We start from the raw sequence: 26996 nt of genomic DNA on the forward strand, positions 1-26996 counted from the left end.
CAAAGATGGGCGTAACACGCTGCTGCTGCACCTCTGCTCCCTCCTCTGCAACTCTGCGGTCAGTGGCTGGCGGCGGACCAGTCACAGACCAGCTGGTGCTGGCAGTGGCTGCAGCAAGGGTGCTGCCTCTCCGGGTGGTGCCTCTACCACTGCCAGTCATTTTATAAAGGGCTGGAAAGGGTGTAAACTTTAATATAGAGTCTGAGTTGGTGACAAAAAAAATGAAAGTTTTTTTTTTTTTTTTTTTTTTTTTTTTTTTTTTAAATAGTAGTAGAGTAGTAGTACTACTAGTAGTGTAGTCTACACAGTAGTCGATAACTAGTGTGACAGACAGTGACAATAAAAGTCTGTCAAACACAATCAATTGAGTCAGGCAGATGCCAGTCACAAATCACAACAGATGCTGGCCTGGCCTGTAAAGTAACTAACAGTACTGAAGCTGCAGCACAAAATCAACTGACAGACTAGCAGTACAAATTAACTAAACTAGTATGTAACACAACTACTAACTATAATCCCTAACCTACCTACAGCTAGTTGGCTAAGGCTACCCTAGGCTAGCAGGCCAAGCCTGCACACAGACCTAACACTAGCCTAGCACAGTATACAGTAGATACACTGACTGAACTATAACAATCAAATCACTATCTATCTATAAATCAATATAATCAATGTGTTTAGAATGTGTGTAGGATGCAAAACGCTGGGTTTAACACAAGAAAAGCACTTGCTCAGACGAACAGCAGCACTGGAGATGCTCTCAGTACCACAGAGTCACAAGCAAGGATGGGTTCCTCAAGATGGACACCGCCTTATATAGAGGAGGGGAGGGCCAGGCTCCCCTCCTTTGATTGGTTGCTAGGGCCTCGGCTGGGGGCCTTCTGATTGGTTGAATGACATCATCCCCTGGATACCGCACGCCTAGCCGAGTCCGGATTCGTGATCATGGGTTAACACCCGTGATCACGAGTGCTGAATCCAGATACCTTTGAATTCGAATTCGGGATCAATACCAATCTTCGAATTCAAATTCGAGTCCGGATTCAGCTAAAACAACTCGTGATCAAGGGTTATCCGTGTAATTTTTTTGGGAGGTGTCTGGGATGAAAGCTCTGCTGTCCGAGTTGTGGGGAGGCCCCAACTGCGGCAGTACGACCGCTTCCTGGAACCTCACTGTTGTTATGGTTTAACTGTGCCATGGTACCAAAGCTAGGTGCCATGGTGAACTATCTATGCTGCCTGCCACACTCCTCCTCCTCCTGTCTCCTGCTGCCTGTGCTCCAGGGGTGCCTCTAGCCATTTTGTCACTCTAGGTGAGAAAACCTGTGATGCCTCCCCCCAACCCCCCTGCCCCCGTGGCACCCCCCCCATGAAATTTATCGTAATGTGGCAGCGTTTCACCAGAAATAATCATAATGCAGCAGTGTTTCACAAGAAAATAATCATAATGGGGCAGCGTTTCACCAGAAAATACACGTAATGCAGGCAGCGTATCACCAGAAAATACACGTAATGCAGGCAGCGTTTCACCAGAAAATACACGTAATGCAGGCATAATTTCACCAGAAAATACACGTAATGCGTGCAGCGTTGCACCAGAAAATACACATAGGCAGGGCTCCACTTTCATGAGGCACAAAGGGGGACAGGAGAAGGCACAATGGGGGACAGAAGAAGGTACAATAGGGACAGAATGAGACACAGAGGACAGAAGTATGCACAGGAGGACAGAAGGAGGTACACAGAGGGGCAGCGGTAGGTACAGGGGGACAGAAGAAGGCTTGAGAGCCAGGAGGCACAAAAGGAGGTACAGGGGGACAGAGGAAGGCGCATGGGGACTGAAGAGGCACATGGAGACAGAATGAGGCACAAAGAGAGACAGAAGGAGGCACATGAGGACAGAAGGAGGCAGAGTGGAACTGAAGGAGGAACAGGGGGCAGAGGTAGGGGACATAAGGGGGCTCAGAAGGAGGCAGAGGTGGCACAGGGGGGACTGAAGGAGGCACATGGATGCACAACGGGAGAAAGGAAGCATAAAGAGAGACAGAAGGACAAACAGGCAGAAATGGCACAAGGGACTGAAGAAGGCACAAGGAGACAGAAGAAGGCACAAAGAGGTCAAAAAGGATGCACAGAGGGACACAGTGGATGCTGCCTGCAACTTACGCTAGGCAGATGCAGCAGAAGCAAGTAATAGGACACCCATGGGGTGGGGCTTAGTCATGGGGCAGGGCTTAATTCAGGGGGCAGGGCTTAATACAGCAACATGGTGCCCCCAGGACCAATGGCACTCCAGGCAATGGCCTGTACTGCCTATGCCTAAAGGCGCCCCTGCTGTGCTCTAACCGCCATGGTGCCACAGGCCACTGCCGCTGCTACCTATTATGCCCAAAACACAATTGCTGTGTAATTTTTTGGGAGGTGTCTGGGATGAAAACTGTGCTGTCCGAGTTGTGGGGAGGCCCCAACTGCGGCAGTACAACTGCTTCCTGGAACCTCACTGTTGTTATGGTTTAACTGTGCCGTGGTACCAACACTAGGTGCCATGGTGGAATATCTATGCTGCCTGCCATACGTTACTGTAATTCTGGGGTTCATACTTTCTGACCACCTAGCACAGCAAGGCTAAGAGCTGGATAATGGAAGAGGCTACACAGACTGCCCAGAGCAACTGCAGCTCTGGGCTTCTGATAAGACGCAATGGCAGCGCAGTGCGATGTTGCGCTGCTCTTGCAATAGCAAACATTCAGACAGATACAAGACAGACTGGAGTGAGGTAGCCAATAGCAACTGCAGCAATGGCTACCTCGCAAGGACAGGACTAGGAGGACAGAGGCTGACAGAATGAATGCTTGCTAATCTAGTCACTATCTCAGTGACAGCAAGCATTCACAAAGACAAGAGTTAGGTAACCAATAGCAACCGCAGCAATGGCTACCTCGTCAGGACAGTACTAGGCTAGCTAAGCACGGGTGATCACGGTAAGCGCAATGTAATGATCCGCTCAGCTGGCTGCACAGGCAGCCAGCTGTTTGACCATACCTTGTGGCTGAGAGATGCAGGTCTCTGGAAAAGAGACCTGGCTTCATCTTGCAACTTTCAGAGTTGATTTGCTGAGGGATTTGCACACATGCAAATTGCCCAGCTGTCTGCTTTGAGGGCTGGCAGTATATAAGCCTTCTGCTGACCAGAAGGCTTTGCTGGTCATAAACGGTTTGTTAAATCACTCCTGGAGTGTCAGCCTTCCCTGTTGGATTGTTGCAGTTAGCTTAGAGTAATTCTGGGGACTGCACTAGGCAGCCTCTCTAGTGCAGTTAGCCTGCTTATCTGTTTTGTCTGTATTGCCTCTCTGTTGCGATTGTCTTGTCGCCAACGGTGGTCGTCAGGAAATTGTTCTGTCTGTCTTGGAGTATAGCTGGAGCAGCGGTTTCTACCAGCTATCTCCTCTGTTTGTCTTGCTTGGATCGCACTAGCCTCTAGCGGTAGCGGCTGTGGATCCTTCTGATCTGCTTTCTTGGAGTATAGCTGGAGCAGCGGTTGCTACCAGCTATCTCATCGTCCTGTCTTACGTGGATCGCACTCGCTCTGGCGGTAAGAGCAGTGGATCCTGCTAACTCTGTTTCGATACTTGGATCGCACTCGCTCTGGCGGAAAGAGCAGTGGATCTTTCCTATCCTACTTCCCATCCGTCTGTCTGTCTTGTCTGATACGAACGCTTGCTGTAGGCTCGGTGAGGTAACCGTTAAGCAAACGCTCGCGTCCTCTGTTTCGTGTTTGTGTGGCGGGGGTTAGTTAGGCATGCTTGTCTCTGTTGTGCTTAACACGCGGAGACCGCGCTATAAACGCGTTCGCAGTTGCGAATGAGTGCGGTGTTCGCGTTTAGTTAGCATTTGTTATTTTTCTTATCTTCTCATTGTATGATTTGCTGTGCCTTTGCTACTCTCGTGCCCTGTCTTGTTTTAGCCTTGTGTCACCTCTGGCAATCGCCTCTCTCGCAATTGCGTTTCTACTTCGTATCTGCTGTTGTGTGTGCACCGTCACGGGTTGGCGACTAGATTGGTGCACACACATACATTCTGTCCCTGTGCTCATTCTCATTCGCAATCGCTTCTCTTGCGATTGCGTTCTCACTTGGTTTCCTCTGTTGTGTGTCCACCGTCGCAGGTTGGCGACTAGATTGGTGAACACACATACCCTCTGTCGCTTTACTCTCTCTTTAAGGGCTCTCTTGCCCTGCGTTTCTTCCTTTCGTACAATTCCTATCTGGCGTCTGTGGCAGGGCAGAGGATCTGTTCCTCTGCACTCCACAGCTCCATCTGCCGACAGGAATTGCCCTCTACAGGTGCATTGCACCTTTTGCTGGGTTTTCTCAAATTATACGCTTGTGGAGGATTTCCGCAGTGTCAGCGCGCATCCTGTGCGCTGACCACGGAGAGAATTCCACAATCGTTACACACAACCTACCGAAACGTGCTAAAAACAGACTTTCTGATGGACCTATAGTGTATATTATTTGTGATATATATGTATACAATTTGATGATTTGAGCCACTGTGCCCTGCCTGGCTGCTGTTTTTTAATTGTTTTTATAGGATACATCCCAGTTTAATAAAGACTTTCATACTTTGCATTTATGGGAGTGTACTTGTGATACTTTATTGTATGTCGCCATATGGGTAGCTTTCTCTTGGTGTATGAATATTGCTTTATATATCCAAGGTGATGGTATTATATACACGTTGGCTCTTTTGTTGTGTTCAAATAGATGCAATGAAAAAATCAACTACAGATTTTTACACAGGGATGTACACCCATTACACAGCATTGTGAGACAAAGGGGACGAGAGCCCTGGCCAAAAGACCTTACAGTTTAAAGAGTTAAGGCATAGGACAGTAGGTAAAGGGAATCTGTGTATGGGGTGGTAGAAATGGTGATCAGTGACCGAAGCGTCCTAGGTAGGAGAGTATGCTTGCCTGTAGAGGTGAGTTTTCAGATTGCTTGTGGAAAAAGAAAAAGCATCATGACTTTAAGAAAATTACAAATAGAGCTTGAATTGATAAGCAAAACACCAACAACAATTAAAAAAATTAATGAAAACGGAATGTTTGGCATGCGCAATACGTTAGTGGGCGGGGCTTCATCCATCATGAGGGATCACTCCAGTGGCTGCTCTGAGCAGCATCTCCAGTCTCAATGAACACCCTGACCCCTGCTGTTAAACATTCCAGACAGCCTTAAGTGTGGATATGGCCTTTAACTAGTTAGTGACCGCCCAACGCCAATGGGCGTGGCCGCGGCGGCAGCCCAAGGACCGCCTAACACCAATTGGCAACAAGTCCTGGGGCTGAAGTTTGCAGGACATTGCGCACAGGCTGTGCGCGCATCTCCTGCTCGGGGGGCGGAGCTCCACCCGGCCTTCAGTCTCCGAGCTGCGATAGCCGCTCAGGAGACTATTAGACGGTGAAACCGCCGTCTTTACACACTGTACAGCGCTGCAATCAGCATCAGCACTGTACTGGGGACAAGCGTGTGACATGGCTGTCCCCCTGGGGAAGAATAGTGCGATCACCAGGATTGGCTGGCTCGGGGGAGGGAGGGGTTTAGAAAAAAAAATAAGCTATATAGTAAAAAATATATTTAAAAATGTATTAAAAAAAATTAAACGGGGGGGGGGGGGGGGCGGTTAGACCCCACCAACAGAGAGCTCTGTTGGTGGGGAGAAAAGGGGACGGAATCACTTGTGTGCTGTGTTGTGCGGCCCTGCAGCTTGGCCTTAAAGGGACTCCGAGCAGTGCAGAAACTATGGAAAGATGCATATCATTTTAAAGCTCTCTTTCTCCTCTTTCCAATGATATATATACTGCCGCCCTACGCCTTTTAGTTTTCGGTATTTTCGCGATTGAAATTGTTGCGGCTGCGATTTCAATCGCGAAAATAGAGAAAACTAAAAGGCGTCGGGCGACGATTTAGGTGTCGTCAGAAAGAGGAGAAAGAGAGCTTTAAAATGATATCCATCTTTCCATAGTTACTTGTATTACACAGGACGACACTTTCCCCAGTGTCAGCAGCTCCATTCAGCACAATGGAGCTGCTGACTTTAGGAAAAAGTCGCCCTGTGTAATACAATGTAACTATGGAAAGATGGATATCATTTTAAAGCTCTCTTTCTCCTCTTTCTGGCGACACCTAAATCGTCGCCCTACGCCTTTTAGTTTTCTCTATTTTCGTGATTGAAATCGCGGCCGCGGCAATTTCAATCGCAAAAATATCGAAAACTAAAATGCGTAGGGCGGCGGTTTATATATCATTGGAAAGAGGAGAAGGAGAGCTTTAAAATGATATGCATCTTTCCATAGTTTCTGCACTGCTCGGAGTCCCTTTAAAGCTGCTGTTGACAATTTGCAGAAAAAAGGCCTGGTCTTTAGGGGGGTTTAACACTGCGGTCCTCAAGAGGTTAAGGACTAATTCATCCTGTGAGCCAGCAATGTTGGAAGCCACTTGGTGTGGGGACCAGCCACATCAGTTGCAATAAGGCAATGTGCAGGGTCGGACTGGGAGACTGGGGGCCCACCAAAGAAATTTCAACCTGGGGCCCACACATCCCATAATTGCGGTGAAAAAAGGGCGTGACCATGCACCGGAAGGTGGGCGTGGTCATGATGTATTATGGACAGGGCCAAATGTACATGATCTTAGCAGCATTGTAATTCAGAGACACTGCTGCCCAGCAAAACTTTACATAGAGTCCCCTCCTTCAATATAAAGTAATGTCCTTCTTTGCAGAGGTTGCGACCGCAGAGGTTGCGACCGCATCAGGGCCCTTGGGCCAAAGGGGCCCCCGAAAGGCCCTCCCTCAACTACAGTATTACCTCTCCTGTGCTCATAATAATCACTTCTACAGATACTTTGAACAGTGGTAATCATTAACAAGCTATTTCCCATCCCCTTCTTGCACCTCTGACACTGTAGTTGCCATTGGCATGTTTTTCTGCGTCATATCAATTGTTCTGTATAGAGTGCTTGGGGGGCCCCATTGTAAAATTTGCATCGAGGCCTACAACTCCTTAGCTACGCCACTGCCCCTCAGCATGAGTGATTACAGCACTGAGAAGAGAATTTTTGTGCTGCAGGCAGCAATTGGAGCTCTGTCAGACAAGGAGGGGGGGCCCACCAGAGACCTGGAGGCAAGGCCCACCGAGGGAAAATACTGTACTACTGTGGCCCAGTCCGACCCTGGCAATGTGCGACTTGATTTCCAAACGGGGGCCGCGCGAGTTCAGCTTCTACCCTGATTACTGATGCCTATTCATGAGAAAATCAACCGCCTTCACTGCACCCCAGCGTCTCCCGCCCCCCCTTGCTCTTAAGAGGCCGGCCTGTATGTTGAGGTACCTGCATGAGTGGTGTAGCGTGGGTTATGACTGAGGGTTAGTGTAGCCTTTTAGGAGCAGATTTAACCATTTTAATTGGTTTTATTATTGTTGTTGGTGTTTTGATTATCAATTAAAGGCCGTTTTGTATTTTTCCTAAATCTATTTGAGTCATGATGGCTTCTTCTTTTTCCACAAGCACTTTCTTTTGGCAACGTGACTACTGCGTTTATCGCAGTGTATAGGAGGGTGTATGTGTGATTGAGATGCCAGGGAGTTATTACTCATACGCTTTTTCAGATTTCGTCTAAAAACATTAAGTGTGAGTGAGTGGCGGATGTGTTGAGGGAGAGTGTTCCAGAGAAGAGGAGGGGATCGGTAGAAGTCTTGTAAGCGGTAGTGAGAAGAGGTGACCAGAGAAGAAGACAGGAGAATATTGTTAATTTAGATAGGTTGTAAAGAGCTTTGTAGGCGAGGATAAGGATTTTAAATTGTATCCTTTGTGTAAGTGGCAGCCAGCAATAAAATGTGAGTGCAATATTACAGCTGGGACTGTATCTGATATATGAATTGGAGTGACATTAATTTTAGAGAAAGCATGCCATAAGTATTGAGCTGTATTTCTCTCACAGACTGAGAGAAGGCTTGCAGAGTCCTTTATATGTGTTGTTTTTTCAGTACTGCAATATTTGTTGAGGGACCTGGCTTGACTTATGGATGAAATGGCAATACTAAAATTACTTGCAGGAGTACACACTGCTGTCGCTATACTAGTTGGGAACACGGCATTAGTTCAGTAGATAGTTCAGTAGATATGGAGGAGTTTTTGACTTTACATTTTCCAGTGTAAAAGGGTGAAGACTCACAGGGTTTTTTCATACTCAAAGGCAACTTTATCTTATATGTATACTGTATTTATCCACACTGATTTTGTATAATTTCATAGAGAAATTGTCTTACATTGTTGTCTGCTTGGCCGCAGATTGGTGTCTCCGGCTGTGTTTCCTTTGTGCTCATGATGGTACTGATAACTATTCCTGAATCCTGATAAAGGAAGAAATTATTAAATCAAATTAGTCACTTATACTTATTGTTATGTTACCAGCAATCAGGGCAGTTTCTAGGCTAAATTGCACCCATTGCAAGGGTGTAAAAATCGCCCCCCACTCCGTGGAACCAGGTATAGGTGCTTGTAGTATAGGTTAGCCAGGGTATTCAGGCATAGTTGTCCCCAGTATAGGTTAGCTACATAGATGCCTCATGTATAGGGTAGCCCATATAATTGCCACCAGTATAGGTTAGGTAGGTAGGTGCCTTCAATATATGTAATCAGTATAGTTGCCCCAGTATAGGTTAGATAGGTAGGTGTCACCAGTATAGGCTAGATAGGTAGGTGTCACTAGTATAGGTTAGCTAGGTAGGTGCCTTCAGTAAAGGTTAGATAGGTAGGTTCCCCGAGTATTGGTTAGATAGATAGCCAGTATAGTTGCCACCAGTATAGGTTAGATAGGTAGGTGCCCGCAGTATAGGTTAGGTAGGTAGGTGCCTGCAGTATAGGTTAGATAGGTAGATGCCCCGAGTAAAGGTTAGATAGGTAGGTGCCCGCAGTATAGGTTAGATAGGTAGGTGCCCCCGGGTATTGGTTAGATAGCCAATATAGTTGCCCCCAGTATAGGTTAGATAGGTAGGTTCCCCCAGTGTAGGTTAGATAAGTAGGTGCCTGCATATAGGTTAGATAGGTAGGTGCCTGCAGTATAGGTTAGATAGGTAGCTGCCCGCAGTATAGGGTAGATAGGTAGGTGCCGCGAGTATAGGTTAGATAGGTAGCTGCCCTGAGTATAAGTTAGATAGGTAGGTGCCCCCGAGTATAGGTTAGATAGGTAAGTGCAGGAGGGGGGGCAGCGGCGGGGGGAGCGGGTATAGCATAGTTATAACTCACCTTTCACCGCCTATCCCCCGCAGCCTCGATCTCCTTTCTCTCCCGGCATCTGTCACATTGGTAGTGCCCCCTGTGATGATATGCGGTCATGTCATCACAGGGGGCACTGTTACCAATGCGATCAATGCCTGAAAGAGGAAGGAGATAGAGGCTGCGGGGGATCGGCGGCAGAAGGTGAGTTGTAACTACTATGCCTGCTCCCCCTCCTGCCGATCAATCTGGTGCCCCAGGAAATTGCATTATTTGCATGCCCATAGAAATGGGACTGCCAGCAATCTGTCACCAGCCACCTGCTGGGAGAGGAGACTGTGCATAGAGCACTAAAGACTAAAGCCTCATCCACATGCTAGAAAAATCTGCCAAGGCATAGAAAGAGGTTTATTTTTCTTGCCTAGACCAAGGGCTTGTATACGCACTGAATGGGGGTGTATTCAGCAAATGATGGTAAAAATTCCGTTATGCAGGGTGCACACAGCAATTTTACCGGTAATTCCAATTTTGAAGTAGCACGAGTTACACAACTAGTGTGACCCACATTACCTAGGTAACCTGGATTGTGCTAAATGTGCAACAGGCACTACCTCCACGATGAAAGTGCTGGTAACATTGCTGTGCTCGCCCTGTGGACCCCAATTTGGCAGTCACTTTCAGAATACTCCCTGTTAAAATTTAAGTATTATATGCTTGAATTTGTAGGCCTCAGTTACTTTAACTGAGTTTAGTTAAAAGACTTGATTTGCAGAGCCTCCCTTTAAGGAGGATTTCTAAAATCACTGCAGAACAGTGTGTTTCTGCTTGTACAAGGCCAGAGGATTTTATCTGTCCTCTGATGTGCAGACATAGAGGCAGTCTTTTTCTGTAAACATTGGTGTTTTTATATTTCCTAAAGATAAACAACTGTTCTTCTCAGATTAAGGGACAGGTCACTGAAACATGGAATTTTCCAGGGCATGCGCAGTAAAGACTGTGCTTGTCATGATGTCACAGGTTCTTATCAGCCAATAGCAGGCGATGAGTTATTGATCTGTCCCTGCTCAGATGATGTCACATTTAACTCTTTAGAAGTCAGTATAAGAGCCAATGTGGGCTCCCGAGGGACTACTTCTGACTGAGGACTTTATTCACTCCTTTTCCTACTTTCATTCTACATGATCTGTATGCTGTATATATGCCTAGCATAGATGTAACTAAGAGAGGCCTGATCTATCTATTAGGGATAGATCAAGTGATGCAAGGAACGCATAAGATTCTACAGACGGTTTGCTTTGCCGAGGTTAGATATTGCTACTGAACATATCTGTATATTTGTTTTACAAATAAACTCTTGAACTTTGACGACGTCTACAAAGTCCTATCTCCTATGCTGTATGCTGTGATGAGAGTCAAGTTATTACACTTCCTGTGACATGGTGCCAAATGAAGGTGTAGTGTTGTTGCCAATAGCAATTGGTGCCAAAACCCAGTGCTGTCTAGCAGAAGAAGGCAGAAAAGGTCCGGGACCAGAGATATCAGTCTATCAAGGACTTTCACAGCAAAAAAAGTGGAGAGGACACTGAAAGCTTATCGAGAAGAGATAAGAGCACAGAATGAAGTTCGAGTACTACAGCGACGGGTCTCTAAGACGTCATAAACTGTGCCGTACACACAGTTACTGGCAAAACAGGATCCAGAGTAGGAGCTATCCCGGGCGCGGCCAGGCAAATTGCCATGAGGGGAACACATGGGTCCACTGAGCGGGGTCTCAGAACTCCAGGGGAGACGTCAGAAGAGAGATCCATGAGAAAATTTGCCACAGCTGTATGAACTGTCATTCGATTCGAAGGAACATCGGGATGTTCAGGCAAGTTGTTATTTGTTTGTTAATATACAAGTTTTTTATAATGCATTCTGTGTTGTGTGTTATTTTTTTGGGATATGAAATCCTCACCCCCTCCCCGCGCGTATTTGAGGAGGGGGGCTAGCACGGCAGCAGCTCTCAGCTCCAGTGTGGGTTTAGCTCAAGTGTGAAATTGCAGCTTATGCATGAGTAGGATGTATAGTAGAGGTTTAGGCAGTGTAAAATGCATATTTCTTGTGGTTTACAGTTTGTTTATGCGAGAAGGCATTGTTACAATTGAGTTGGTGAGTGAAAGATGGCTATGCCGGGGTTTGGAAGTTTGCTGAAGGGTTCCATCTTAGTTTCAAGGTCTGCTGTCTTACGATCAATGTCTGGCAGTTTCCAGTTTCCAAAATGGTGACACAGCTCAGGGATGGGCCGCCCCAACATTCGTGATGTATGAAGCTCCTGTAGGTGGAGGAAGGGGGTGCTGGAAGAGCTCACGAAAAGGCACGCCCTCAATGCTCATAGAAGCTGGCAAGCTGGAGTCATATCAGCGAGGGAGGGGGCCAGGGATACACATCAGTACTGTGCAAAAGAGCACCTTGCACGGAGCAGCTGATCGGGGTATCCATAGAGGGGACAAAGACACTCTACTGAGTATCTGCTTCAAGATTATTTTCCCAGAGTCTGGGCACAGGGAAAAAGAATGCCAGAATATGTGAAACCAGCAGTTGCTATGAAACAATCATAGTTACTGAGGTCATAGGAAGTGTCTTCGAGCAAGGTACATGGAGACACGTAGATGTGAGATATTTCCTGGGGAATGATTTGAAAGAGCGGGTCGGGGTGGTATATGGACAGGGTTACTTATGGGATTATTCCTTTAAGTGATGCACCTTAAACAGTGGTGAAACATGAGTTCCAAATAGAGGAAGGGGGGAACAGTAGATAAGGGTGTACCGGAGGTGGAAAAAAAAAGGAGTTGACCAATTCAGGTGTCCGTCGCCGTGGCTGCAGAGCGGTAAACTTTTTTTTCGGGTTATGTCGTGGGCAGGACCAGATATTGACAAAGAGGTTGATGCTGGGCTGTTTGTGAGTTTTTCCTCATCCACTGATTGGTCAAATATATTTTTTCCAGCTCCTACCAAGTTTAACCACTTGAGGACCTAGGGCTTTCTACCCCTTAAGGACCGGCCACTTTTTTTCCATTCAGACCACTGCAGCTTTCACGGTTTATTGCTCGCTCATACAACCTACCACCTAAATGAATTTTGGCTCCTTTTCTTGTCACTAATAAAGCTTTCTTTTAGTGCTATTTGATTGCTCCTGCGATTTTTACTTTTTATTATATTCAGCAAAAAAGACATGAATTTTGGCAAAAAAATGATTTTTTTAACTTTCTGTGCTGACAGTTTTCAAATAAAGTAAAATTTCTGTATACATGCAGCGCGAAAAATGTGGACAAACATGTTTTTGATAAAAAAAACCCCATTCAGTGTATATTTATTGGTTTGGGTAAAAGTTATAGCGTTTACAAACTATGGTGCAAAAAGTGAATTTTCCCATTTTCAAGCATCTCTGACTTTTCTGACCCTCTGTCATGTTTCATGAGGGGCTAGAATTCCAGGATAGTATAAATACCCCCCAAATGACCCCATTTTGGAAAGAAGACATCCCAAAGTATTCACTGAGAGGCATAGTGAGTTCATAGAAGATATTATTTTTTATCACAAGTAAGCGGAAAATGACACTTTGTGAAAAAAAAAAAAAAAAAAAAAAAGTTTCCATTTCTTCTAACTTGCGACAAAAAAAAATGAAATCTGCCACGGACTCACCATGCTCCTCTCTGAATACCTTGAAGTGTCTACTTTCCAAAATGGGGTCATTTGTGGGGTGTGTTTACTGTCCTGACATTTTGGGGGGTGCTAAATTGTAAGCACCCCTGTAAAGCCTGAAGGTGCTCATTGGACTTTGGACCCCTTAGCGCAGTTAGGGTGCAAAAAAGTGCCACACATGTGGTATTGCCGTACTCAGGAGAAGTAGTATAATGTGTTTTGGGGTGTATTTTTACACATACCCATGCTGGGTGGGAGAAATATCTCTGTAAATGACAATTTGTTAATTTTTTTTACACACAATTGTCCATTTACAGAGATCTTTCTCCCACTCAGCATGGGTATGTGTAAAAATACACCACAAAACACATTATACTACTTCTCCTGAGTACGGCGATACCACATGTGTGGCACTTTTTTGCACCCTAACTGCGCTAAAGGGCCCAAAGTCCAATGAGTACCTTTAGAATTTCACAGGTCATTTTGAGAAATTTCGTTTCAAGACTACTCCTCACGGTTTAGGGCCCCTAAAATGCCAGGGCAGTATAGGAACCCCACAAATGACCCCATTTTAGAAAGAAGACACCCCAAGGTATTCCGTTAGGAGTATAGTGAGTTCATAGAAGATTTTATTTTTTTGTCAAAAGTTAGCGGAAATTGATTTTAATTGTGTTTTTTCACAAAGTGTCATTTTCCGCTAACTTTTGACAAAAAATAAAATCTTCTATGAACTCACCATACTCCTAACGGAATACCTTGGGGTGTCTTCTTTCTAAAATGGGGTCATTTGTGGGGTTCCTATACTGCCCTGGCATTTTAGGGGCCCTAAACCGTGAGGAGTAGTCTTGAAACGAAATTTCTCAAAATGACCTGTGAAATTCTAAAGGTACTCATTGGACTTTGGGCCCTTTAGCGCAGTTAGGGTGCAAAAAAGTGCCACACATGTGGTATCGCCGTACTCAGGAGAAGTAGTACAATGTGTTTTGGGGTGTATTTTTACACATACCCATGCTGGGTGGGAGAAATACCTCTGTAAATGGACAATTGTGTGTAAAAAAATCAAAAGATTGTCATTTACAGAGGTATTTCTCCCACCCAGCATGGGTATGTGTAAAAATACACCCCAAAACACATTATACTACTTCTCCCGAGTACGGCGATACCACATGTGTGGCACTTTTTTGCACCCTAACTGCACTAAGGGGCCCAAAGTGCAATGAGTACCTTTAGGATTTCACAGGTCATTTTTGTTTCAAGACTACTCCTCACGGTTTAGGGCCCCTAAAATGCCAGGGCAGTATAGGAACCCCACTAATGACCCCATTTTAGAAAGAAGACACCCCAAGGTATTCCGTTAGGAGTATGGTGAGTTCATAGAAGTTTTTATTTTTTTGTCACAAGTTAGCGGAAATTGATTTTAATAGTTTTTTTTCACAAAGTGTCATTTTCCGCTAACTTGTGACAAAAAATAAAATCTTCTATGAACTCACCATACTCCGTACGGAATACCTTTGGGTGTCTTCTTTCTAGAATGGGGTCATTTGTGGGGTTCCTATACTGCCCTGGCATTTTAGGGGCCCTAAACCGTGAGGAGTAGTCTTGAAACCAAATGTCGCAAAATGACCTGTGAATTCCTAAAGGTACTCATTGGACTTTGGGCCCCTTAGCGTACTTAGGGTGTAAAAAAGTGTCACACATGTGGTACCGCCGTACTCAGGAGAAGTAGTATAATGCGTTTTGGGGTGTATTTTTACACATACCCATGCTAAGTGGGAGAAATATCTCTGTAAATGACAATTGTTTGATTTTTTTACACACAATTGTCCATTTACATAGAAATTTCTCCCATCCAGCATGGGTATGTGTAAAAATACACCCCAAAACACATTATACTACTTTTCCTGAGTACAGCGGTACCACATGTGTGACAATTTTTTGCAGCCTAGGTGCGCTAAGGGGCCCAACGTCCTATTCACAGGTCATTTTGAAGCATTTGTTTTCTAGACTACTCCTCGCGGTTTAGGGCCCCTAAAATGCCAGGGCAGTATAGGAACCCCACAAGTGACCCCATTTTAGAAAGAAGACACCCCAAGGTATTCCGTTAGGTGTATGGCGAGTTCATAGAAGATTTTATTTTTTGTCACAAGTTAGTGAAAAATGACACTTTGTGAAAAAAAAAACAATAAAAATTAATTTCCGCTAACTTTTGACAAAAAATAAAATCTTCTATGAACTCGTCATACACCTAACAGAATACCTTGGGGTGTCTTTTTTTCTAAAATAGGGTCACTTGTGGGGTTCCTATACCGCCCTGGCATTTTACAGGCCCAAAACCGTGAGTAGTCTGGAAACCAAATGTCTCAAAATGACTGTTCAGGGGTATAAGCATCTGCAAATTTTGATGACAGGTGGTCTATGAGGGGGCGAATTTTGTGGAACCGGTCATAAGCAGGGTGGCCTTTTAGATGACAGGTTGTATTGGGCCTGATCTGATGGATAGGAGTGCTAGGGGGGTGACAGGAGGTGATTGATGGGTGTCTCAGGGGGTGGTTAGAGGGGAAAATAGATGCAATCAATGCACTGGGGAGGTGATCGGAAGGGGGTCTGAGGGGGATCTGAGGGATTTGGCGAGTGATCAGGAGCCCACACGGGGCAAATTGGGGCCTGATCTGATGGGTAGGTGTGCTAGGGGGTGACAGGAGGTGATTGATGGGTGTCTCAAGGTGTGATTAGAGGGGGGAATAGATGCAAGCAATGCACTGGCGAGGTGATCAGGGCTGGGGTCTGAGGGCATTCTGAGGGTGTGGGCGGGTGATTGAGTGCCCTAGGGGCAGATAGGGGTCTAATCTGATAGGTAGCAGTGACAGGGGGTGATTGATGGGTAATTAGTGGGTGTTTAGGGTAGAGAATAGATGGAAACACTGCGCTTGGGTGGTGATCTGATGTCGGATCTGCGGGCGATCTATTGGTGTGGGTGGGTGATCAGTTTGCCCGCAAGGGGCAGGTTAGGGGCTGATTGATGGGTGGCAGTGACAGCGGGTGATTGATGGGTGGAAGTGACAGGGGGTGATTGATGGGTGGCAGTGACAGGGGGTGATTGATGGGTGATTGATAGGTGATTGACAGGTAATCAGTGGGTTATTACAGGGGAGAACAGATGTAAATATTGCACTGGCGAATTGATAAGGGGGGGTCTGAGGGCAATCTGAGCGTGTAGGCGGGCGATTGGGTGCCCGCAAGGGGCAGATTAGGGTCTGATCTGATGAGTAACAGTGACAGGTGGTGATAGGGGGTGATTGATGGGTAATTAGTGGGTGTTTAGAGGAGAGAATAGATGTAAACGCTGCGCTTGGGTGGTGATCTGATGTCGGATCTGCAGGCGATCTATTGGTGTGGGTGGGTGATCAGATTGCCCGCAAGGGGCAGGTTAGGGGCTGATTGTTGGGTGGCAGTGACGGGGTGATTGATGGGTGATAGGTGATTGGCAGGTGATTGACAGGTGGTCAGTGGGTTATTACAGGGAAGGACAGATGTAATTAATGCACTGGCGAATTGATAAGGGGGGGGTCTGAGGGCAATCTGAGCGTGTGGGCGGGTGATTGGGTGCCCGCAAGGGGCAGATTAGGGTCTGATCTGATAGGTAACAGTGACAGGTGGTGATAGGGGGTGATTGATGGGTGATTGATGGGTAATTAGTGGGTGTTTAGAGAAGATAACAGATGTAAACAATACATTTGGGAGGTAATCTGACGGCGGGTTTGCGGGCGATCTAATGGTGTGGGTGGGTGATCAGATTGCCCGCAAGGGGCAGGTTAGGGGCTGATTGATGGGTGGCAGTGACAGGGGGTGATTGATGGGTGATAGGTGATTGGCAGGTGATTGACAGGTGATCAGTGGGTTATTACAGGGAAGAACAGATGTAATTAATGCACTGGTGAATTGATAAGGGGGGGTCAGAGGGCAATCTGAGCGTGTGGGCGGGTGATTGGGTGCCCGCAAGGGGCAGATTAGGGTCTGATCTGATAGGTAAAAGTGACAGGTGGTGATAGGGGGTGATTGATGGGTGATTGATGGGTAATTAGTGTGTGTTTAGAGGAGAGAATAGATGTAAACAATGGATTTGGGAGGTGATCTGATGTCGGATCTGCGGGCGATCTATTGGTGTGGGGGGGTGATCAGATTGCCCGCAAGGGGCAGGTTAGGGGCTGGCTGATGGGTGGCAGTGACAGGGGGTGATTGACGGGTGATTGACGGGTGATTGACGGGTGATTGACAGGTGATTGACAGGTGATCAGGGGGATAGATGCATACAGTAAACAGGGGGGGTGGTCTGGGGGGGGGTCTGGGGAGAATCTGAGGGGTGGGGGGTGATCAGGAGGGGGCAGGGAGCAGGGTGGGGGATAAAAAAAAAAATAGCGTTGACAGATAGTGACAGGGAGTGATTGATGGGTGATTAGGGGGGTGATTGGGTGCAAACAGGGGTCTGGGGGGTGGGCAGGGGGGGGTCTGATGGGTGCTGTGGGCGATCTGGGGCAGGGGGGGGGGGAAAAATCAGTGTGCTTGGTGCAGACTAGGGTGGCTGCAGCCTGCCCTGGTGGTCCCTCGGACACTGGGACCACCAGGGCAGGAGGCAGCCTGTATAATACACTTTGTAAACATTACAAAGTGTATTATACACTTTGTATGCGGCGATCGCGGGGTTAACATCCCGCCGGCGCTTCCGTATGGCCGGCGGGATGTTGCGGCGGGTGAGCGGCGCCAGGCGGAGGCGGAGGATCGCGTCACTGATGACGCGATCGCTCCGCCCATGCCCCTACAAGGACCGCCGCCAATTGTCAATACGGCGGTCCTTGCGGGGTGCACTTCCCGGCCGCCAATTGTACATACGGCGGTCGGGAAGTGGTTAACATAAAGAACAGAACTGAAAGCAGTTCAAGGGGCAATTACAAAGAAGAAAGGAATTACCAGTTACAGAGTCACAGGGTACCAGTAGAATGTTTGCCTGAGGACTACCTACCGAGTGGGCATTCAGGGATTCTCATGCAGGCATCTGAAGCTGGCATGTGTAGCCCTAAACCCTGTGTAGGTAAAGTGCAAAGCACACCTTCCTACAGGGAGGTAGCCATTTTTTGGGCAAGTTGTAGCATTGGCAAACATTGGTCAGAGGGTACAACAAACAGGATTTCTAGCAGAGCTGGTTGCGATTAGTGTTGGGCGAACACCTGGATGTTCGGGTTCGCGAATGTTCGCCGAACATGGCCGCGATGTTCGGGTGTTCGCGCCGAACTCCGAACATAATGGAAGTCAATGGGGACCCGAACTTTCGTGCTTTGTAAAGCTTCCTTACATGCTACATACCCCAAATTTGCAGGGTATGTGCACCTTGGGAGTGGGTACAAGAGGAAAAAAAAATTTGAAAAAGAGCTTATAGTTTTTGAAAAAATTGATTGTAAAGTTTCAAAGGAAAAACTGTCTTTTAAATGCGGAAAATGTCATTTTTCTTTGCACAGGTAACATGCTTTTTGTCGCTATGCAGTCATAAATGTAATACAGATAAGAGGTTCCAGGAAAAGGGACCGGTAACGCTAACCCAGCACTAGCAGCAGCACACGTGATGGAACAGGAGGAGGGCGGCGCAGGAGGAGAAGGCCACGCAGAACACGTGATGGAACAGGAGGAGGGTGGCGCAGGAGGAGAAGGCCACGCTTTGAGACACAACAACCCAGGCCTTGCATGAGGACAAGAAGCGTGCGGATAGCAATGCTTTTTGCCGCCATGCAGTCATAAATGTAATACAGATGAGAGGTTCAATAAACAGGGACCGGAAACGCTAACCCATCACAGATGTTCATTGTTCATGTTACTTGGTTGGGGTCCTGGAGTGTTGCGTAGTCGTTTCCAATCCAGGATTAATTCATTTTAATTTGAGTCAGACAGTCTGCATTTTCTGTGGAGAGGCGGATACGCTGATCTGTGACGATGCCTCCGGGAGCACTGAAACAGCGTTCCGACATAACGCTGGCTGCCAGGCAAGCCAGCACCTCTATTGCGTACATTGCCAGTTCGTGCCAGGTGTCTAGCTTCGATACCCAATAGTTGAAGGGTGCAGATGGATTGTTCAACACAGCTACGCCATCTGACATGTAGTCCTTGACCATCTTCTCCAGGCGATCGGTGTTGGAGGTGGATATGCACGCTTGCTGTTCTGTGGGCTGCTGCATGGGTGTCAGAAAATTTTGCCACTCCAAGGACACTGCCGATACCATTCCCTTTTGGGCACTAGCTGCGGCTTGTGTTGTTTGCTGCCCTCCTGGTCGTCCTGGGTTTGCGGAAGTCAGTCTGTCGGCGTACAACTGGCTAGAGGAGGGGGAGGATGTCAATCTCCTCTCTAAAGTCTCCACAAGGGCCTGCTGGTATTTTTCCATTTTGACCTGTCTGACTCTTTCTTCAAGCAGTTTTGGAACATTGTGTTTGTACCATGGATCCAGAAGGGTATAAACCCAGTAATTGGTGTTGTCCTGAATGCGCACAATGCGTGGGTCGCGTTCAATGCAGTCTAGCATGAATTGAGCCATGTGTGCCAGAGTCCTGCCAGAACCATCATCATCCTCTTGTGGGCGTTGTGATTGTTGTGATGCATCATAGTCGTCACCTTCTTCCTGGTCTGCTTCTGCTGACCATTCGCGCTGAATTGTGGAAGTCCAACGTGCACCGCTCTGGCCCTCGTCAGTGGTGGCATGAAATTCCTGCTCCAACTCCAGCTGTTCCTCCTCCTCTTCTTCATCATAGCTGCTGGGGCCAGCGTTTCCTGAGGCAGATGGCCTGATGTTGGTATCATCACGCTGATCGTTTTCTCCTTCAGATTCCCCCAGTTGCATCATGACAGCTGTTTCCTTGATTTTCAACATTGACTTCTTCAGTAAACACAGCAGTGGTATGGTAATGCAGACTGAAGAGTTGTCACTGCTCACAAGCAACGTGGATTGCTCAAAATTTTGGAGGACTTGGCAGAGGTCCAACATGTTGGCCCAATCGGATCCACAGAAGCTTGGCAGCTGTCCGGATGCGCCTCGGTACTGCGCCGTCATGTACTGGACCACTGCACTCTTCTGCTCGCAAAAGCGGGCTAGCATGTGTAGCGTTGAATTCCAGCGTGTAGGGACATCACACAGCAAGCGATGGTGGGGGAGATTGAAGCGCTCCTGCATCTTGGCGAGTGCCCCCGAAGCAGTACTGGAATTTCTACAATGATTGGCCACTCGTCGCACCTTCAACAGAAGATCGGCCACGCCTGGGTATGTCTTCAGGAACCGCTGAACTACTAGGTTCATCACGTGCACCAGGCAAGGAATGTCAGCTTAGCCAACCTTAAAGCACGAATGAGATTACTCCCATTATCACACACAACCATGCCCGGTTTCAGGTCCAGCGGTGCCAGCCACAAATCCGTCTGTTCCTTTATTCCCCTCCAAATTTCCTCCCCTGTGTGCTGCTTATCCCCAAGGCAGATCAACTTCAGCAACGCTTGCTGACGCATGCCAACAGCTGTGCTGCACTGCTTCCACGATCCTACTGCTGCTGGGTTAGCGTTTCTGGATGAGGTACAGCTTTGAGATGCGTTGGAGGAGAAGGAGTCAGAGAGGTAGGTGCTGCTGTTATCCAGTGGGAGGGACGGCGGTGCAGCTGTTTGCGGCGTGGGCAACACCCGCGCCGTAGCAGGTGAGGAATTGCTGCCAGGCTCCACAAGGTTCACCCAGTGCGCGGTAAGGGAGATATATCGACCCTGGCCGAATGCACTCGTCCAGGTGTCAGTGGTGAGGTGAACCTTGCAGGCAAAGGCATTCTTCAAGCTTCGGGTTATTTTGCTGACCACGTGCTCATGCAACTCAGGCACTGCAGAGCGCGCAAAGTGGTAGCGGCTGGGAACTAGAGTTGGGCCGAACCTCCGATTATAGGTTCGCGAACCCTGTTCGCGAATTTCCGCGAAAGGTTCGGTTCACGAAAAAGTTCGCGAACCGCAATAGACTTCAATGGGGAGGCGAACTTTTAAAGTTTTAAAAAATTTTATCAGCTGGAAAAATGATAGAAAACATGTTTCAAAAGCTCTAATACCTGGAGCCACACCTAATTGAGTGAAATACACATCACTGCTGGAGGACCCGCCCACCCTCCCTCCTCCTCCTCCTCCTCCAAGCAAGGTCCTTTATACCATTTGACTCAGTTGTCTGCCTACACTAATTAGTTATGGGACAGCTGCTACACACTCTGCTAGGGAGATTTTAATTGGCCTCCTACCCTTCTACCCCCTACCAGAGGGAGGAGGGTCTCTTCTGCCAGGGGATTATACTATTTTAAAAACCAGTATACATCATACCATAGCTGGGAATCGAACCCAGATCTCACTGTGTGGTGGGCACGTCACCCTAAGCACTGTACCACTACAGTAGTAAGTGAAGCTAGCCTAAAATGTACCATTTATGCTCAATGCAATAGAACCATTAGGTTGCTTAAAGGAGAACTGTAGTGAGAGGTATATGGAGGCTGCCATATTGATTTCCTTTTAAGCTATACCAGTTGCCTGGCAGCCCTGCTGATCTATTTGGCTGCAGTAGTGTGAATCACACCAGAAACAAGCATGCAGCTAATCTTGTCAGATCTTACAAAAATGTCAAACACCAGATCTGCTGCATGCTTGTTCAGGGTCTAGGGCTAAAAGTATTGGAGGCAGAGGATCTGCAGGATAGCCAGGTAACTGGTATTGCTTAAAAGGAAATCAATATGGTAGCCTTCATATACCTTTCACTACAGTTCTCCTTTAAAGGGAACCTTAAGGGCCCATTCACACTTGAGCGGGAATCGCACGATTCCCGCTCACGGCAAACCGCTAGCGGTTCTGCAAGAACCGCTACACAATGTAGCGAATGGCAGTGTTCTCACTGCCGCGGTTGCGGTTAGCGATAACCGCAACCGCGCTGCATGCAGCGGTTTGCCGGCGACGAGCGTTCCGCGATTTGCGATCGGGATTAGCGTGCAAAGCACGCTAATCGCGATCGCTCCAAAACCGCTGCAGTGTCCAGTGATTTTTCCGCGATAATCGCAGGAAAATCACTCCCGCAAAACGCCGGCGGTAATCGCCGGCGTCCTGCGGTTCTAAGTGTGAATGGGCCCTAATTGAGAGTGATATGGCTGTTTCCTGTAAACAATACCAGTTGCCTGGCAGTCCAGCTGATCTTTGTGACTGCAATAGTGGCTGAATCACACCCTGAAAAAAGCATGCAGCTAATCCAGTCTGACTTCAGTCAGAGCACCTGATCTGCATGCTTGTTCAGGGGCTGTGGCTAAAAGTATTAGAGACACAGGATCAGCAGGCGATTCAGGCAACTGGTATTATTTTAAAAGGAAAAATCCATATCCTTCTCCGTTTAGGTTCCCTTTAAGGATTTGTAGTATAAAAGCCAACTCACATTGGCTGGGATTTGAACCTGGGTCTTACTGTATGGTGGGCAAGCACACTAACCACTATACCAACTGAAGCTGGCCTAAAATTTACTATTTATGCTCGATACAAGAGAAAAAGTAGACAAGACAAATAACATTTATATCACACTTTTCTCCTGGCGGACTCAAAGGACCAGAGCTACAGCCACTAGGGCATGCTCTATAGGCAGTAGCAGTGTTAGGAAAAGAGAGAGATATGAATCTACCTGGCTATCTGGGGTTCTCTTTGGACAACTGTTGAATACAAAAGAGAAGGCCATGTCTGGCTAAATATCTGTAAGCGGTGGCTGCATGGTGTAATGGATAAGGGCGCTGCTTCTGACAAAGGAGACCAGAGTTCAAATCTCAGCTCTGTCTGTTCAGTAAGCCAGCACCTATTCAGTAGGAGACCTTAGGCAAGTCTTCCTAACACTGCTATCTTGTCTAATTTTTCTCTTGACAACTGTTGAACACAAAAGAGAAGGCCATGTCTGGCTAAATATCTGTAAGCGGTGGCTGCATGGTGTAATGGATAAGGGCGCTGCCTCTGACAAAGGAGACCAGAGTTCAAATCTCAGCTCTGTCTGTTCAGTAAGCCAGCACCTATTCAGTAGGAGACCTCAGGCAAGTCTTTCTAACACTGCTATCTTGTCTAATTTTTCTCTTGACAACTGTTGAACACAAAAGAGAAGGCCATGTCTGGCTAAATATCTGTAAGCAGTGGCTGCATGGTGTAATGGATAAGGGTGCTGCCTCTGACAAAGGAGACCAGAGTTCAAATCTCAGCTCTGTCTGTTCAGTAAGCCAGCACCTATTCAGTAGGAGACCTTAGGCAAGTCTTTCTAACACTGCTATCTTGTCTAATTTTTCTCTTGACAACTGTTGAACACAAAAGAGAAGGCCATGTCTGGCTAAATATCTGTAAGCAGTGGCTGCATGGTGTAATGGATAAGGGTGCTGCCTCTGACAAAGGAGACCAGAGTTCAAATCTCAGCTCTGTCTGTTCAGTAAGCCAGCACCTATTCAGTAGGAGACCTTAGGAAAGTCTTCCTAACACTGCTATCTTGTCTGATTTTTCTCTTGACAACTGTTGAACACAAAAGAGAAGGCCATGTCTGGCTGAATATCTGTAAGCAGTGGCTGCATGGTGTAATGGATAAGGGCGCTGCCTCTGACAAAGGAGACCAGAGTTCAAATCTCAGCTCTGTCTGTTCAGTAAGCCAGCACCTATTCAGTAGGAGACCTTAGGCAAGTCTTCCTAAAACTGCTATCTTGTCTAATTTTTCTCTTGACAACTGTTGAACACAAAAGAGAAGGCCATGTCTGGCTAAATATCTGTAAGCAGTGGCTGCATGGTGTAATGGATAAGGGCGCTGCCTCTGACAAAGGAGACCAGAGTTCAAATCTCAGCTCTGTCTGTTCAGTAAGCCAGCACCTATTCAGTAGGAGACCTTAGGCAAGTCTTCCTAACCCTGCTACTGCCTATAGAGCATGCCCTAGTGGCTGCAGCTCTGGTCCTTTGAGTCCGCCAGGAGAAAAGTGTGATATAAATGTTATTTGTCTTGTCTACTTTTTCTCTTGTATTGAGCATAAATGGTAAGTTTTAGGCCAGCTTCATATGGTACAGTGGTTAGTATGCTTGTCCACCACACAGTGAGACCCAGGTTCAAATCCCAGCCAATGTGAGTTGGCTTTTATGCTACAAATCCTTAAAGGGAACCTAAACGGAGAAGGATATGGATTTTTCCTTTTAAAATAATACCAGTTGCCTGAATCGCCTGCTGATCCTGTGTCTCTAATACTTTTAGCCACAGCCCCTGAACAAGCATGCAGATCAGGTGCTCTGACTGAAGTCAGACTGGATTAGCTGCATGCTTTTTTCAGGGTGTGATTCAGCCACTATTGCAGTCACAAAGATCAGCTGGACTGCCAGGCAACTGGTATTGTTTACAGGAAACATCCATATCACTCTCAGTTAAGGTTCCCTTTAAAGGAGAACTGTAGTGAAAGGTATATGGAGGCTACCATATTGATTTCCTTTTAAGCAATACCAGTTACCTGGCTATCCTGCAGATCCTCTGCCTCCAATACTTTTAGCCCTAGACCCTGAACAAGCATGCAGCAGATCTGGTGTTTGACATTTTTGTAAGATCTGACAAGATTAGCTGCATGCTTGTTTCTGGTGTGATTCACACTACTGCAGCCAAATAGATCAGCAGGGCTGCCAGGCAACTGGTATAGCTTAAAAGGAAATCAATATGGCAGCCTCCATATACCTCTCACTACAGTTCTCCTTTAAGTAACCTAATGGTTCTATTGCATTGAGCATAAATGGTACATTTTAGGCTAGCTTCACTTACTACTGTAGTGGTACAGTGCTTAGGGTGACGTGCCCACCACACAGTGAGATCTGGGTTCGATTCCCAGCTATGGTATGTGGTATGATGTATACTGGTTTTTAAAATAGTATAATTCCCTGGCAGAAGAGACCCTCCTCCCTCCGGTAGGAGGGAGGTGGCCAATTAAAATCTCCCTAGCAGAGTGTGTAGCAGCTGTCCCATAACTAATTAGTGTAGGCAGACAACTGAGTCAAATGGTATAAAGGACCTAGCTTGAAGGGCGGGTTCTCTAGCACTGAGAGCAGTGTGTTTGACAATAACATGTCTGCTGACAGTGATATGGAGGGTCAAAATTTTGCTCAATAGAGCATTATGGGGCGAATCGAACTTCCGCAAAAGTTCGCCTGATGCAGGCGAACGCGAACCCCCAAAGTTCGCCTGGAACCGTTCGCAGGCGAACCGTTCGGCCCAACTCTACTGGGAACCACGTAACGTGGGATGGCCACTGACATCATGCCCTTTAAGCTGTTTGTCTCCACCACTCGATATGGCAGCATTTCGCAGGCCAGAAGCTTGGCTATGCTGGCTGTTACTGCCACGGCCCGGGGGTCATTTGCTGGCAATTTCCTCTTGCGCTCAAACATCTCCGAAACAGACAACTGAACCGTAGGGCTGCACACTGAAGGGCTGTTGGTTGTTGTGTTTGATGAAGACTGGGAGACCTCAAGAGCACTATTCCGGAAAGTGACAGTGTCAGCGTCGTCTGATGTTTGTGAATGTTGTTGTGAACCACGCAATGGCTGGGCTACTGCTGCTGCTGAGGAGGGTCTGGTGGTGAGTCTGGTGACCCCAAGGGAGGCAGTGTTGCTGGTACACTGTCCTGCCGCGTTTACCCACAGAGTGAGATGTTTGGATACCATGTGGCGGCTCATGCTGGTGGTGGAGAGGTTGTTAATAATTTTCCCCCTGCTCAGGCGGGTCTTGCACACCTTGCAAATCACCATGGTACCATCCTCACTGCAGTCTTCAAAGAAAGGCCAGACTTTGAAGCACCTGCCTTGCTGGCGATTTCTGTTTGCGCCTCTTTTGCCTCTCACTTCAACTTCCACGCTTGTGGTGCCTGAAATTTTGCGCCGCCTACCTTGTGGCACAAGGCGAACTCGTGCAGCAGTGGGTTCTTCAACAGACTCATCTGTGCTGCTACGACGGCGATGTTCTCCTTCACATACAAAATCTGGGTCTGTGTCCACATTGTCCAAACCCTCCTCTTCCATCTCCTCAAACTCATCATATGTGATTGTGGGGGGCCGCCGCCGTGGAGTAGAGCTTCCCAGAACAACCTCTGCGCAGCTCACTCCAACGTCGTCTTCCAGATCTTCTCGGCCGACCTCCTGCAATTGCAACCCCTCCTGCCCAATAGTGTTGGGCGAACACCTGGATGTTCGGGTTAGCGAACGTTCGCCGAACAAGGCCGCGATGTTCGGGTGTTCGCGCCGAACTCCGAACATAATGGAAGTCAATGGGGACCCGAACTTTCGTGCTTTGTAAAGCTTCCTTACATGCTACATACCCCAAATTTGCAGGGTATGTGCACCTTGGGAGTGGGTACAAGAGGAAAAAAATTTGAAAAAGAGCTGATAGTTTTTGAGAAAATTGATTGTAAAGTTTCAAAGGAAAAACTGTCTTTTAAATGCGGAAAATGTCATGTTTCTTTGCACAGGTAACATGCTTTTTGTCGCCATGCAGGAGAAGGCCACGCTTTGAGACACAACCCAGGCCTTGCATGAGGACAAGAAGCGTGCGGATATAGCAAGGCTTTTTGCCGCCATGCAGTCATAAATGTAATACAGATGAGAGGTTCAATAAACAGGGACCGGCAACGCTAACCCAGCAGCAGCAGCAGCACACGTGATGGAACAGGAGGAGGCGCAGGAGGAGAAGGCCACGCTTTGAGACACAACCCAGGCCTTGCATGAGGACAAGAAGCATGCGGATAGCAATGCTTTTTGCCACCATGCAGTCATAAATGTAATACAGATGAGAGGTTCAATAAACAGGGACCGGCAACGCTAACCCAGCAGCAGCAGCAGCACACGTGAGGAAACAGGAGGAGGCGCAGGAGGAGAAGGCCACGCTTTGAGACACAACCCAGGCCTTGCATGAGGACAAAAAGCGTGCTGATATAGCAATGCTTTTTGCCGCCATGCAGTCATAAA

General features: G+C 47.3%; 1 protein-coding gene across 2 annotated transcripts in view; it reads right to left on the reverse strand.

Annotated features, from left to right (window-relative positions):
• LOC137542265 (uncharacterized) overlaps positions 1-26996 on the reverse strand; it is a 421807-nt gene that overhangs the window by 300034 nt on the left and 94777 nt on the right. For both annotated transcript variants that reach the window (XM_068264050.1, XM_068264049.1), the window contains exon 2: positions 8332-8415. In XM_068264050.1, the coding sequence (XP_068120151.1) occupies positions 8332-8388 (57 nt within the window). In that variant the 5' untranslated portion in view covers positions 8389-8415. The remainder of the gene's footprint in view (positions 1-8331; positions 8416-26996) is intronic.

This window comes from Hyperolius riggenbachi, chromosome 12 (assembly GCF_040937935.1).
Source record: "Hyperolius riggenbachi isolate aHypRig1 chromosome 12, aHypRig1.pri, whole genome shotgun sequence".
Lineage (NCBI taxonomy): Eukaryota > Metazoa > Chordata > Amphibia > Anura > Hyperoliidae > Hyperolius > Hyperolius riggenbachi.